The sequence below is a fragment of the Dermacentor albipictus genome, chromosome 6 (genome assembly GCF_038994185.2).
Source record: "Dermacentor albipictus isolate Rhodes 1998 colony chromosome 6, USDA_Dalb.pri_finalv2, whole genome shotgun sequence".
NCBI lineage: Eukaryota > Metazoa > Arthropoda > Arachnida > Ixodida > Ixodidae > Dermacentor > Dermacentor albipictus.
This window is the reverse complement of record NC_091826.1, coordinates 130,300,718-130,315,959: the sequence shown is the minus strand read 5'-3', so window position 1 is coordinate 130,315,959 and position 15,242 is coordinate 130,300,718. Positions and strand designations below refer to the sequence as shown.

At 47.6% G+C, this 15,242-nt stretch overlaps 1 protein-coding gene across 5 annotated transcripts in view; it reads right to left on the bottom strand.

Annotated features, from left to right (window-relative positions):
• The window catches only part of LOC139061367 (uncharacterized), a 409,988-nt gene that overhangs the window by 74,413 nt on the left and 320,333 nt on the right, over nt 1-15,242 (bottom strand). For all 5 annotated transcript variants that reach the window (XM_070541329.1, XM_070541330.1, XM_070541328.1 and 2 more), the window contains one exon: nt 8,769-8,978. In XM_070541329.1, coding sequence (XP_070397430.1) covers nt 8,769-8,978 — 210 coding nt within the window. The remainder of the gene's footprint in view (nt 1-8,768; nt 8,979-15,242) is intronic.

Below are 15,242 nucleotides of genomic sequence, written 5' to 3'. Positions count from 1 at the left end.
CTCTCCCAAAGCTCGTTAGTGGGGTAAGGGTTCGGATGATTTAATGGTGCCGCTCTGCAACCTCCTACTATGTGCCTGAGGGACCCGGGCTCTGCGCAGAAGCGGCATTGCGGAGAGAATTTTGTAGGGTCTATGAGGTGATTCCTGGTTGGGTGGGGGAATGTATTGACCTGTAGAGCCCGGAGGAATCGCTCCTGCTCTCTAGGTAGTGACTTGTGTGGGGGTGCATATGTTCTGCGGGTTAGCTTGTAGTGTTGTGTGATGTCTTGGTAAGAGACTAGAGGGTGCAAGCGCTCGGGTTCAGATTCCTCGGCGTCGGCTCGGTGGGTCAGATCTCGAGCCACGTGGTTGGCGACCTCGTTGCCAGGAATGCCTTGATGAGCTGGCGCCCAGATGATCATGACTGATCTCGTTGGCGGCTTTTGATTGATGATCCGGAGTGTAGTGGCATGAATTCTGCCGCTAGCAAAGTTGCGGCACGCCTGTTGGGAGTCGGTCACTATGACTGCAACCTCTGTTTGGGAGAGAGCGAGGGCTATGGCCGCTTCCTCGGCTTGGAGGGGATAGCAGTGTATAGTTCAGCGGATGGAATTTTATGAATTTTCGGAAGGAGGTAAAAACGCCCGGCAGTTTTGTTGCTTGGTTTAAGAAATTTGTATTCTGACGGTGTTATCAATTCATCAGCCAAAAGTGATTTCAGCCTGTTGGTAATGGTCACTGTGTAGGACAATGTCGGATCGTTATCTAGTTTGCGGTAATGTTCTGGGTTGTTTGGTTGTCTGTAAGCCTCGTGCTTGTATTTTTCTATTGGCCAAATAACTATACTTCCACCCTTATCTGCTTCCTTAATAACAATGTCATTCCGGCAACTCAAATTTGAAATGATATGACTCTCCGACGCAGTTATGTTTTTAGGTCGCTTAGATGTCTTGGATTGGCTCATAATTTCTTTAGTGACGTGACAGTTTTAAGGTATATGTCAAGTTCTATGGCTTGTTCTGGTTCGGGAGTCCAAGTGGATTGGGCTCTAGGTGGTGTCGTCCCGGTGTCTGGTGTGTCTGCAAAAAAGTGTCGGATACGCATTCGTCGGGAGAATTCTGAGAGGTCCTTGTGAAGCTCGAATTCATTTATTGTGTTGTTCGTGGGGCAAAAGTTTAGGCCCTTGCTGAGTACATCTATTTCTTTTTGACCTAATGTTTTTTAAATGTCTACAACATTGGAGCGGTTTAGTTCTGTGGAAGTTTCCTTCCTGTCTGGTACTTCTAAACTCGAGGTCCCTCTTGTCTGCGTGTGGTGGCTGTTTGGCTGGAAGGTTGTCTTTTGATTAAAATTAGCTTTTTTCCTTTGTTTTTGAACTAATTTTCTAGACTGTTTTTCGTCGTAATGTTCTAAATCTCTCTTCTCATCTGGTGTCAGGATTATGTTCCGAAGTTTGTGGCTAAAAGTTTCGATTTGCTCTTCGCAGTGTTCTTTGAGGATATGCAAAAGTGAAAGTGAGGCATTATGTAATGTTGTTTGCCAGTTTGCACGATGGTGTGGTGGGAGTGTTCCTAGAGCTGGTACAGCCTTGAGTGTTAGAACTTTAGGAATTATATTTTTCTCTGTGCAGATTGTGTAGGTTTTCAGATGGGAGGTGTAGCTCACATGTTTCTTGGTAAGTTTTCTAGCCTGTAGGAATTCAGTGCTTCGTGGCATTGAAGAGTTATTAATTTGCGATGTCTGTCATTTACTTGTCTTTTTGCGGGCAGATTTGCATGGGGTGTTTTTCTGTTCGGCTGGTTTATTATCGTATGCCTGGCTTAACTCGATCGCCGTCTCTGTTTGAGTTTGTGTGTGTGTAGGCAGGCGTGTGGGGGTCTGTGTGTAGACTTCGGTGGTGGGGTTTCTGTTGTCTGTTGCCATTGTGTCTGTTTGCACTGTGGTTGATGTCATTTTTGGTGTTGTGTGTGCCTTGTGGTTCTTTTCACATTCCGCTGTCTGTGTTCCAACTGTTCTTTTGTTGACTGTTTCACTTGTGCAGTGGCTTGCTTCACATTCCACTGTCTGTATTTCCTGTGTTCTCGAAGTGACTGTCGCAGTTGTGTTGTTCGCGGTGGCACACTCCGCAGAGTTGGTGGGGGTGGCATTTGAGGTGGAAATTAAAAGAGTTTTTCTGGACTTGTCCTTAATAAAGGACTTGATGTGTTGGGAAACTAGCTTTATTCCACTGCGGTTCAAGTGGAAGCCGTCCCAAGCTAGGTGTTCGTGTGGTGCATCGTGTATTTCTGCGTGGTGCATGGTGTCAGCGTTCTTATGGACGTGTTCTAAGTTGAAAATTAATGAGTTGAGCGTGTTAATCTCCTCATTGTGTTTCATGAGTGCATTAGTTTGGTAGATTAGTGGGCGGTGTTTGTTTTGTAGGCGGGGAGCGACAGTCGTTATGGTTATATGTGCGTTAGGGCGAGCGGCTTAAATGGTTCTTATTACGTCGCTCATGGACTCTATCGTGTCCGCGGGGCTTTGTGTTCTTAGGTTGTTTGTGCCTACATTGATAATAAAGTGTGTTGTGTCAACTGGCGTACCACAAACTAGCGGTAGAATATCTGATGTTTGTGCCCCACTAAGGTGTCTTATGTGTGGCGCGTGTGGGCCTGGTGGAAAATGTTCCTTCAGGTATCTGTACTGACTGTCTCCAAGGACTGCTACATGGGCAAAGGATAACAAGGGGCACTCACCCTGTTCCGTCATCGTCAGCTGGCATAGAAGTCCAAAACACACATATATATTCACAAATATATATTGTGAATATAGTCACAAATATATTTGTGAAACTTATGAGCTGCAAACACTACAGCAAGGCCTTCTCTGTTCAACTGTGCATAAGTTTCGTTCCGCCATCCCAAGAGTCCGAGATACAGATGCGATCGGCGCTTCTCTAATCTGGTCATCACGCTGAGACAGAACAGCTTTTATGCCGTATTGTGATGTGTCACACCAGACAGGAAGCTCCTTCCGTTCATCAGTATGGTGCCAGTACGGTCTGTCTGAGAAGCAATCTCTTCAGTTCGCAAACGCTTCTTGATTCTGAGTTTCCCATCTCTACGTGGCGTCCTGCTGAAGGACCTGGCAAAGACTGCTGGCAATTGTTTCCATGTTCTTCAGGAATCTGCTGCAGAAAGTCAGCATTCCGAGAAATGACTGCAGCACTCGCTTGCAGTGTGGCGCTGGAGCCTCAGTGCTAGCTCAACCTTTCTCTTCGCTGGTGTGAACTCCTGTTTTGTAAATTCGGTGTTCTAGAAAAGAAACTTGCCTCACTACAAAACGACACTTGTCTTTTCCGAAGCGCAGATTGTACTTGTGCGACCTCAAGTCTTGAGGACTTCTTCCACTCTGGCGGCATGTTCCGCAGCGTCTTTTCCACTGATTATCACGTCATCTAAGTATGCACAAACGCCTTTGATGCCAGACGTCATATTCTCCCTGATCCGTTTAAAAATGGCTGGTGCTGCACATATTCCAAAAAGCATCCGTTTGACTTTGTAAAGCCCTTTCACCGTGTTGAGATGTAATATATCTGCTATCTGTGGTTTCACGTGATGTTTCTGGTAAGTTTGTACTCAATCCAGGGTGCTGAAGACCTTGGCGCCCTCAAGCGGTTCAATACCACATCTGCTGTGGGTAATGTGGAAGTGGGTAATCTGCCGTCTTCGATACCAGACTCACTCTACAATGGTACTCACCGCATATTCGTGAAGAACCGTTCTTCTTGCCAACGAGTACGACACGTTTTTGCAAATCCGAATGCTACGAAGGCTGGATTATGCCTTGATCTTGCAGTTGATAGAGTTCAGCTTCTACAGCCGACCGCAGCGTGATGGCAACCGGACGTGCTTTTAGAACTTTTGGTGTTGATCCTTCCTCAAGTTCGATTTGTACCACAAGACCGACGTACTTGTCCAGAAGCTTGGAAACAAGTTCATCCTCTGATACCTCATTGAGGCCTGTTATCTGTATACCCAAATGAGGAAAGCAATTCCGTTCAAGGAGGTTACCCCTGCTTCCTTCATAACGACCGGCGGTAATGTAAGCGTTTTTTTCCCTGTACTTTACTTCCACCGTTGCACAACCAAGAACTCGAAGGGGCTGATCTAACCACGTGAGTCGAAGAATCTTCGTCTGAAGCCGTGGTAAGTCATGTGCCCATGAGGCTTTGAATGTGGCCTCACCGGTGAAAGTGCAGGCTGCACCTGAGTCGACCTCATAATCCAAGGACTTGCCATGTATGCGTCACCGAATCATGACGTTCTGTTTGCTGGCCGCGTTCCCTAAGGAATTGAGTTCCCTTAAGCACCACGTCTGGTGCTGAAGCTGTTGTCGAAATTCCTTGTCGTGTATTTTCGATATTCTCATTCCTCTTTGGTCTAGCCTCCTTTCGCTTCCTTATGCACTCCTTTTTCATTGTGTCTGCGTTTCTTGCAGTAGTTGCATGAAGTTGACTGAAACTTGCAATTGTGCGGAATATATAGCTTAAAAGAATATCTTGTTGGGCGAGTTGGTGAAAAAGTTTTATAGCTGCGCAAACAAACGGCCAGGACTGCGCTTGTCCTCGTGCGCTCTCTCTTTGTGGTCGTTTGTTTGCGCAGTTACAAAACTGTTTTCTAATATGCACCAACTCGCCCAACAAGGAGTTCTTCTAAGCTACATATGTTCTACTGCGGGATATGGTTTCTGCGCTCCCCCTCCGGTAAGCCGTATTCCGGAGATCCTCGTCGAAATCGTCACTGCGATGTGCCCGCACGCCTGTATGCCTTCTACATAAGAATGTGGTTCCTGAAGGAGTACTCCGGTTGTACGGGCATGCAAGACCTTCCTGGAAACATGGAAAATAAGTATGTAGGAATATACGCGACGAACTAAAGGAGCAGGCGCTTAGGTTGGAAGACATACTACGACAACCCTTTTTAGCAGATTATCCTGCATGGCTGGCTGCCATAAAAATTCGTGATGCCAAACGGCAAGAAGCGTAGACAACGGAACGTTGGTGGCATTGTTACCTCCGTGGTGCCTTAGCAAAGATGGACAACAAGAAACCCGAGGATTTGGGGAATGTCACGCTGCTCGGAGGAGCTGCGGTTCCCGAGAGAATATTGTTCAACCTCAGGAAATGGCCCAAATGCAGCACGCAAACTCTACTAGAAGCGCATGAATGGCTGACCCTGATCCGGAGCCTGGCCAAACAAGCGGAGCCAGAAGACAAAGAAAGGTGCTTGTTGGATGGCGTGGACAGCCTGACCAACACAGACAACAAGCCTAAAAGACCGACAAAGCGAAATGACCCAACGTCAGGCATCGTTAGATTTTTCAGGCAGAACGACCTCAGACTGCTACAGAAGAATAAAGAAGGAGGGTTCGTCGTAATGCTGTGGCTGCTTTTTACGAGAAGGCGATGGCTGCTGTCAAAAAGAACTTCAAGCTTTTGTCAGTAAAAGCCACAAATATAAAGGCGAAGGCTGTTTCCATGTGCAGGGAGGTGCAACTGCACAAACTGGCTACCTCAGTCAACAAAAGCAAAGGTGATGGCTTGATCGTGTTTTTTTACGGCATCGCCGCACAAGGAGATATTCCGGTCTATAGTGAGTAAAAGAGAAACTTGGCAGAACGACGTAAGCAAGTTTTAGCAGAAGTGTTTGTCGCACCTAGAAGTGAGCGACCCATTTGAAATTAAAAAAACTCGGAAGCTGTTGCTAAGTTTATAGATTCGAACGACGACATTGGTCATGCTTTTTCCATCGACATAAAAGATTTGTTTTATTTGGTCACTCAATGTTTTATTGCTTCAGGCTGTTGCAAAACGCATCGAAGTTAACGGCGAAGTGTCTTTTCAGAATTGTGCTGGGCTGTGTGTTGACAGGTTTTTAGTGTTGCTTGATTTTTACCTCAACTCTACCATTATCCAGTTTGAAGACGACTTTTACGTGCAGAAACAGGGCATATGCACAGGTTCCTGTGTTGCTCCTATCTTGCGCAATATTTTTATTGGAATTTGTGAGAGCGGAGAACGAAGGGATCGAGCGTGAGCAGGTTGTTACTGTGATTCGTTATGTTGACGATTTTCTCGTACTTTAAAAAAACCTGAGGCAGCTCCAGGTATGATGAGGCCATCGCAGGTGTGCTACACATCTTTCGGCTCCTAACAAAGGATCATAATATTCAGTTTTTAAAGAACGCTATAACCTTTTGTGAATCCCACATGTTCTAGGAATATAAGCCAAGGTCCCGAAAGAAATTGTTGCCCGACAAATCTGTTCATTCAAAAACGGTGAAGCGGGCTATAGCCACCCCGTGCATTAAGTCAGCCTTAAAAAGTCATGCACACATAAAATTCAGGAAACCTTTACCAAACAGATTGTAAGGTTTGAAGAAGCGCGATTCCCGCAATCAGTAAATTTAGCAGTAGCAGAAGCAGTGCTTCAGAAGATTAAAATGGAAAACGATATTAGTGAAGCTGCAAGGGAATGCAAAGATAAAAAACGTAAACTTGTGCCTTATGTTCGCAAGACTTCCAGCAATTCAGAAAAGGTTGTTAAACGATATGCAGTAGAGGTGGCGTTTTCGGCTCCTGGCAAGCTTGCTGTATTAGGCTCGCCCATAGGAAGAAGCATTACTAGGTCCCAAGGGTGCGGAATAAAGCACAGCAATTCCTACGTAGATTGCAGTGTTGGGGTAGTCTATCAGACAAGGTAAACTAAATATACCGAGTAGCGAAGCTTCCATAGAAGCCCATACGTTCAAAACATGGCGGTTCGTCGGTGATTCATGGGGCTTAGCGCCATCTGTATGTGGAGGGAGCAGTTCCGGCAGAATAAAAAAACAATGTGACGTCATATTCGTTAAAAACAAAAACCAGGCAGGATTCCATAAAAGCTACTCAACAATAGACCATATTCACACTAGCAATCAGGTAGAGAAATGTGCGAAATATAACCAACCCTTAAATGTAGCCTTCATTGATTACGAGGAAGCGTTTGATTCAGTCGAAACCTCAGCAGTCGAGGAGCTATTGCGGAATCAGGGTGTAGACGAGCCGTATGTAAAAATACTGAAACATATCTATAATGGCTCCACAGCCACCGTAGCCCTCCATAAAGAAAGCAGCAAAATCCCAATAAAGAAAGGCGTCAGGCAGGGAGATACGATATCTCCAATGCTATTCACAGCGTGTTTACAGGAGATATTCAGAGACCTGGATTCGGAAGAATGGGGGACAAGAGTTAATGGATAATACCTTATTAACTTGAGATTCGCTGATGATATATAGCCTTGCTTACCAACTTGGGCGACCATTGCAAGGCATGCTCACTGACATGGAGAGGCAAAGCAGAAGGGTGGGTCTAAAAATTAATCTGCAGAAAACTAAAGTAGTGTTTAACAGACTCGGAAGAGAACAGCAGTTTATGATAGGTAGCGAGGCACTGGAAATGGTAAGGGAATGCTTCTACTTAGGGCCGGTAGTGACCGCGGATCCAGATCATCGGACTGAAATATTCAGAAAAATAAGAATGGGCTGGGGTGCGTTTGGCAGGCATTCTCAGACCATGAACAGCAGGTTGCCATTATCGCTCAAGAGAAAAGTGTATAACAGCTGTGTCTTACCAGTACTCACGTACAGGGCAGAAACCTGGAGACTTACGAAAAGGGTTCTGCTTAAATTGAGGAAGAAGCAGCGAGCTATGAAAAGAACAATGATGGGTGTAACATTAAGGCGTAAGAAAAGAGCAGATTGGGTGAGGGAACAAACGCGAGTTAATGACACCTTAGTTGAAATCAAGAAACGAAATGGGCATGGGCAAAAGATGTAATGAGGAGGGAAGATAACTGATAGTCATTAAGGGTTACGGACTGGATTCCAAGGGAAGGGAATTGTAGCAGAGGGCCGCAGAAAGTTAGGTGGGCGGATGATATTAAGGAGTTTGCAGGGACGACATGGCCACAATTTGCACATGAGGGGGGTAGTGGGAGAAGTATGGGAGAGGCCTTTGCCCTGCAGTGGGCTTAACTAGGATGATGATGATGACGATGCTGATGATGATGCTAGGTTCTCCAGGAGCCGGAGCTGCCACTGAACTCGGGTAGCCGACCAAAGTCAGGCGTCGCTATGTTCATCTTTGACGTCGGTAAAGTGCCGGTGAGTCCAGAGTCTTCCTCGTCGCGAATTGTTACGTCTCTATAGCCGTGGTCGGCTGCCGACGATTTACTAACTCAAACAAAGAGGTACAGGGTAGTTCAGACGTAAAAGCCAGCACTGGCGAGGCGTTCGTTCCGTGAGGCGTGCTCGTGTCAAAACCACCAGTCCCTTCGCACGCACATTTCATCGTTGTCGTCGTCTGGCGACATATCACAGGCATAACTTGGTATAGCCTACGGTAAAACAGGGATCATTTGGGATCGCTGGGAGATGCCTCAGTCCAATATTATACATAAATATAGGCTGTTGTGGATAATCGTGCTGGAATCAAATGATGCCCTAATGTTCGCATTGCAACAAACGCGTCAAGAGCACACTTCCTTTCATAAAGCAAACGTTTTAACCTTTCAATGCGTGCTTTCCTAACAAGTTTCAAATAAGCAAAGTATCGTCTTCTCCCAGATTTGCGTGATGATGATTGCCTGACGTATGCACACGGAACACATTTTCAGAGAAGGCTGGCATGAAAACACCTTAGTGTTAAAATTCAAAATTCAAACAAATACACATATCACAAATACCAGCAGCTTCCTCATTGACTTACCGAGGACTCCGGCGTCCTTTGAGAAGTTGTTCGCGAGTAGGGGCATCTCTAATTTACATGGCTTCCTTTGTTGAGCCTTGCACTGACGTTGAGCCCAGAAAGCGACCAATACGGCTGCTACGAGTGCACCTAGAACCAGAGGCGACAACAGCTGCAGCAGCCACAGCAGATAGCGCACTCCATCTCTCTCGGCACTGTAGGATACCTTTCCTGCCAAACAAGCAGAACACCACTGTAAAGCACGTTTAGAAACAGCTCCTCGTTCATCAATCGCACTAAGCAACCACCACGCATTCAGGGGGCGGCTTTATGGGTGCTAGGTCTTGCGTGTTGCCTCATACTTACAACCTATAGTGCCGAAGACGATTTATCTGATTAGAAGATAACACCTCACTAAGTTTGTGGACATGCTAGAATCTGTTACGTTCATTGCTTCAACAGTGCCGTTGATGAAAGCGTCATTGATTAGCTTGAAGCCTTTTCAGATAATTTCTTCCCACTTACTTCAGTTAACATCAACAACCTATGCACCATAATCAACGCTGGGATTACGCACTGCAAGAAAGCTTTGAATACAACAAAGCTCAAAAGAGAAAAACGCAGGACTCCACGAGTTACTCGATAAATTATTGAGCTCAGCAGAGTGCGATGTTGGGTACGTTCGCTCGTAGCTAAATCGGCTTACTGTGCGCAAAGTAAAACAGAACATTAGAGCAAAAAACAGAGAAAGCGCCATAAAAAGCACTCTTCTAGACTTTTTCTCGACTCGCTCATCTAAAAGCACTACACGTAGGAATAAGACGGAAACACAAGTTGACAGGACAAAGCGCGACTAACCACTGTCTTATCTTGCAGCTCAAGCTGAACAAGGAAAACAGAAAGGCGCATCTGACACACACAGCGCTAACTTTCAACAATAGATTTACTTCCAGCTCTCGTCGCACATTGGGCAAACAGGGATACGCATAATTGACCGGCCACCAGCACACAATATGAAAGTAAACAACATGGCCGCTGACGGCTTTCTTGCCATCCGATGCCACAGACGCAAATGCGAACCTCGGTTTAAAAAAGCAGTCATCATGAATAGCAGCAGATGTCAGATGACTTACTTGATAATAGAAGCTAGACACATATGAACACTCGGCGACGCATGCGTCAGTAAACCTTCCATTTCATTATCCTCGAAAGAGCTCGAATATCGCTGTTCGCGCTCAACATGTACATGTTGCCTCATATACACGTTCACAATATGTGAGTAAAAAAAGTGGTTTCGTGTTTACATTGTTTTTGTTCATTTTTACCGAAATTTTACATGTGTTGTATGACGCTTCGAAGGTGTATATATAATGACGAGAACTGGAAATAAATCTATTATTTATCCAATCACCTGCGCTCTCTCCCAAGTCTCAACGATCTGTTCGAGCTTATTGTGCACCCGGAGCTCAAGAAGTCGATGCATAGGCGTGGTGATCGGGTGCCTGAAGGCGTTCTTCACTATCTTTCGGATGAGCATTGTTGCGACTAGGGGTTCGAAGACGTCGGATCCTCTTTCCTCATGGAGGGGTAAGTGAACGTGAGGCTGGGTTCTATTTTCAGGACATTAGACAAATACGCACATATTTACATATGTACAAGAAAATGCAAAGTAAAACAGAAAAGTTGATGATTAACTGGTAGTCCCCGATCACTCCCGCTGTGAGATGCTCCTTTTATGCCTTGCGTGATCACTGCTCAGTCACTTCCCCCAATCAGCCCAGATGAACTTTTCCGCCGCACCCTTACTTGAAGAGACAAGCTTTCTCCTGTCGTTATCAATCTTTCGCGACGCCTCCGTTTCCTGAATCGCCACAACAAACCCTTCTTCGGCTATGCGCGACGGCCTGTCTCTGTCTCACGTGCGGCGATGTGGCGTCTTTCGTCAGTTTCGGATGTGCAGAACACTTCGCTGTTTTGATCCTCCGCCGCTTGAACCAATTTTCTCTGCCAGGTGGTCCCAGAATGTGTCACTAGAACCCTCGAGTATCGGATTCCTGTCCTGCCTGACCGCCATGGCATTTTCTCCATTAGTCGATTCCGGAACGTCGCTCAAGTGCGGTGCTATGAGAAAGGCTTTCATCGCCTCCTTTGCACTGTTAGCGCTGCTGAAACAAGCCTCGTACCCGCAAGGAACGCCTTTCTGGATCGCCACTGCATGTACTTCGCTCTCTATTTTCGGCAATGCCAGATACTCACTCAAGTGCTGAACCACGAGCAAGGTATTAAGGCCTAAATTGACACTCATGGGGTTACTGGAACAAGCCTCGTCCCCGCAAGGAGGGCTCTCCGGAATGCCCGCTAACTCGGTTTCAGTGTACGACTGCATTGCGCAGTCACCGATGCTGGACCCTTGAGCAATTTCCTCTCCACTCTGCCGCGTCGGGTCTTCTATTGGCTCGGCCGCCACCGCATCTGGGCTTATCCTAGACGATTCCGAAAAGTCGCCGAAGTGCTCGGATACGAGGAAGGCCCCCATCGCTTCCTTAACGTTCACATGGCTACCGGAACAAGCCTCGTCCTCGCAAGGGACTCCCTCCGGAATGACCCCTTTCTGTAGATCGGCAACGGCCTCGCTCGCAACGCGCTGTCTATGAGGATTTCGATACTTCGTATTTTTCGTGCTCTTCATTTACTGGTGCAACCTTAGTGTCTTCGACAGGACAAATTTTCTACTGGTCACTTTGATTTTTTCTCTCGCTCTCAACATAAATGCTGAAATGGCGCAACAATGCCTGTTTAGTCAGATCGTACTTGTTCAAGTCGGTTTCAGAAAGGTGAGCTAAGCAACAGGACAGGCCACAGGGAAGTACTCCCAACAACACTACCAACAGTCACAGTCCAGTTGCACCACTGCACAAACATTCACGAAAAGTTCAAGGAAACTGTCTATGCCTTCGCCGTCCTCGAATACATGCAGCCTAGACCATCCCTGCAGTGCCCGGAAATACTGGATTTCCCTGTCCATTTCCTCCATTTGTATTCTGTACTGTAGCCTTCGCTAACCATCTTCCCTTTCACGTTCGCGCTCATCCTGCTCTCTTTTCTGGTACTCTTTGCCCCGCCTTATTTTGGCTTCTTTCTCGCGTTCGCGTTCACCTTCATCCTGCTGTCGCCCTTTCTGATACTCTCGTTCATCCTGTTCTCGTTTCCTCTGGTGCTCGCATTTATCCCGCTCTCGCTTTCTCTGGTCCTGAATATCTTCCCAAGCCTCCAGTATATCCTCGTCATCTCTGCCACTTGCCTCTATCGCATCGATGACCTCCGCTTTCTGTAGCTGCTTCCCGCAATCACTCCCGTATTCTCCGCATATCGCGTTTAGGTCTGTTCGGCGCAACTTTCTCCAATCCATGACTACCTCTCTTTTGCCCACAAGTTTCTCAAGGAAATAAGCGTTGAATCAAGCTAACTTTCAACGACGCTTCTAACACCCTTGTTACCAGGAAGAACCACGTTGAGCCTGGCAACTCTCAAGAAGAAAAGGTAGTGCATTAACCATGCCGAAGTCGAAGCGCTGCGCAGACTCTTTCCTCGTAGCGAGGTAAATCAACGTGAGGCTGGGTCCGACATTCAGGACGTTAGACAAACACGTATATATTTACAAATGTATAAGAAAATGCAACGTAAAACAAAAAGTTGATGAAGTGATAGCAGCTGATCACTGCCGCCGCCAGATGTTCCTTTAATGCCTTGCGTGAACATTGCCCAGTCACTTCCCCCAATCCGGTGTCAGGAGGCCGATAACATCAGGTCCCAGGCATCAGGAGGTAGGTTGCCCTTTCCCTAAAAAGGAAACTTTGTCGGAAACGCACGCACATCGTGGGCACAAACAGGGAAACGAGGGGAACGTACGCTTACTCCGATCGTATTCTGACAAGTGATGGCCGTGTCATGATGATGACATGACAAGTGATGACCGCGTCTCCGGCTTGGGCATGCCAATTTGTGCGGCCTACAGGTGACGGCCGTGTCATTCCACTGATTGCGTCTCCGGCAGGGACATGCCAATTTGTGCGGCTGACAAGTGATGGCCGTATCATGCTAATTGATCAAACCTCTCCTGAACGAGTTTCTCCCACGTTGGTCATATATCATCCGTGTTGAGAACCATTTGGACGAGGCCGTCGGCCCGTTCACCATAATTGTGTGAGCCGTGGCCGAAGGGTGTCTCGGGGCGAACGGCCGATCACAACAGTATTGAGCTTGTCACGCTCCGATTGCTTCCACTTGTGCACTGCTGTGACGTAGGTAAAGAGACATAGGACGAACGCGTGAACGAGACGTAGCAGATTGTCTTTTTGAGGCAGTGGTGATGGTTGGCCACTCTGCGCACGAGTCGTTCACGTTGTCCGTCCTTGTCGTCAGCTTGTGGACTGTTTGAATGTTTGATCCGCACGCCTCGATTATCATCCCAGAACTCGGATGGAGTCGACCCTGGGGATGGGTGGACCGTCTCTGGTGGGGACGGTGATGTTGCACTCAGTCGGGGGTTTCCTCCTCTTGGGCCTTATTCCTTGTCGTTGTGGCAGCAGTAGCAGCTTCGATTTGGCGGAGGAGCACTTGGACCCATGTGGTTGAGGTAACATTCCGTGGCTTCGACTGCCTTCTGCAGAGCGGATTCGATAAAGCTGTTCGACCCCGTGATCACCGATACCGTATGGTTGAAGTCTTCTATTTTCGAGAGTCGTTCGGAGACCCCGATCATCACTAGGTTTAACAGCGTCGGCGAGAAGACGAAGCCCTGGGGGCGCCACGCTGTCCGAGCTCAACTTTTTACATCGTGAGCTCTAGCTTCGACATGGTGCACGGCGTTGCGACGAGTTAGGAAGGAGTGCACGATCTCGTAGAAGCGGCGCCCGAGCCCTAGGTCCCTGATCGCCTTAAGTATTGCCGATGGCTCGATGTTATCGAACGACTTCTCCAGGTCGAGGCTGAGAATGGCGCGCGTGTCCCAAGTGGCCCCGGCATCTATGATCTGGTGTTTTAGGAGAAGCATTGTCTCGTGCGTCGAGAGCTCGGGTCAGAAGCCGATCATGTGGTTTGTGAAACAGTCTTGGTCTTCGAGATACCGGCAGACTCTTTTGAGTACGACATGCTCGGCCACATTTACTTGCCCTTTATCTCGAACCATTGTGTATTACCATTCTTCAATGTACAGATTGTTCAGGGGATTAAACTATTTGGCAAAACTAAATATATTCGTTTACGCAGATGATCTTGCCTTTATCTTTCATCAAAAACTGACCTTCCACGAAGTACCATCATTGACTAAGAGAGAGATAAATCAAGCTTATTGCTAGACCGGGTTCTTGAGCCCAAGGGTAGGTGGTTACCTCAGTGCAGGTAGCCATGGCTTGCTGCCATCACCCGAGCCCTGTTCCCCAATGGTAGCTGGTTGTCAGGGCCTTGCGTCACCAGCACAGCTTCCCACTGTTCTTCCGATTCTCCCTCTGAATCCACTTCTTCCTGCATCTTATCGCCTGGTGGTGATGATGATGGTAGTACTTATCGGTTATTCCTGCACTCCAGCACTATATGGCGCATGATGTTGGGCGTGTCCGGTGGGCAGAACTTGGAGTCTCACCCGTAGGTGCCCCGGATGCATGGCGTGTAGCAGTGTTCCATTCGGGTAGGTTCCATCCGCTAGTCTTTTCCAGGTCACCGCTTTTTCCCTACTCATCATCTTATGTGCAGGCGGGTACCGACGCCTCGGCTTCCTGTAGTGCGCCAAGATATCCGAGTACTTCTTGAATATCCATTTATCATCCTCGTCACAGTCGTTGGTCCGTGTTCTCTGCGTGTCGGTGATAGCTGGGCGTGCATGATTTCGAGCCGCGCCGTGCACCACCTGGTTCCCCGCGAGAGACGCGGGTCCCGGCATCCAGAGGATTTGTGCTGCTTCTGTCTCGCTGTTGTTCAAGACCCGAAGTGCTACATTTACGATCCTTCCGTTCACATACCTTCTGCATGCTTCTTGCGAGTCTGTCACCACGGTAACCAGGGTCTTGCACGTTGTGATGGCCAGGCCTAGGCCCAGCTCTTCCGTTGTGCTCGCGTCCTTGGCACGTATGGATGTGGCTGTTTGTTGTTCGCCCTTCTCGTCGACCACGCTGATTGCAAATTGGTCGTTTGTTCTGTATAGAGCTGCGTACGTGTATCTCACATTTTCTTTTTTGCTGTTGGTACCTGAGGGTATGTACTTGGGCGCTTGTATTCTCGCCTGTCTCCTTTCCTTGTAGTTCTCGGGATGCATGTTTCTGGGAATTAGTACCTATGTGTAGCTTGTCTCTGACCTCGTGTGGAATACACTGAGGCAGGTGCCTCGTATCCTCGTCTTGGTAGCCCGCATCTTGAAGCAGGGCTCTTCCCGTCTTTGTCAGCTTCAGTCTCGCCGGTTGGTTGATATTGTGCGCTTCCACGAGCTCTTCCCACGTATTA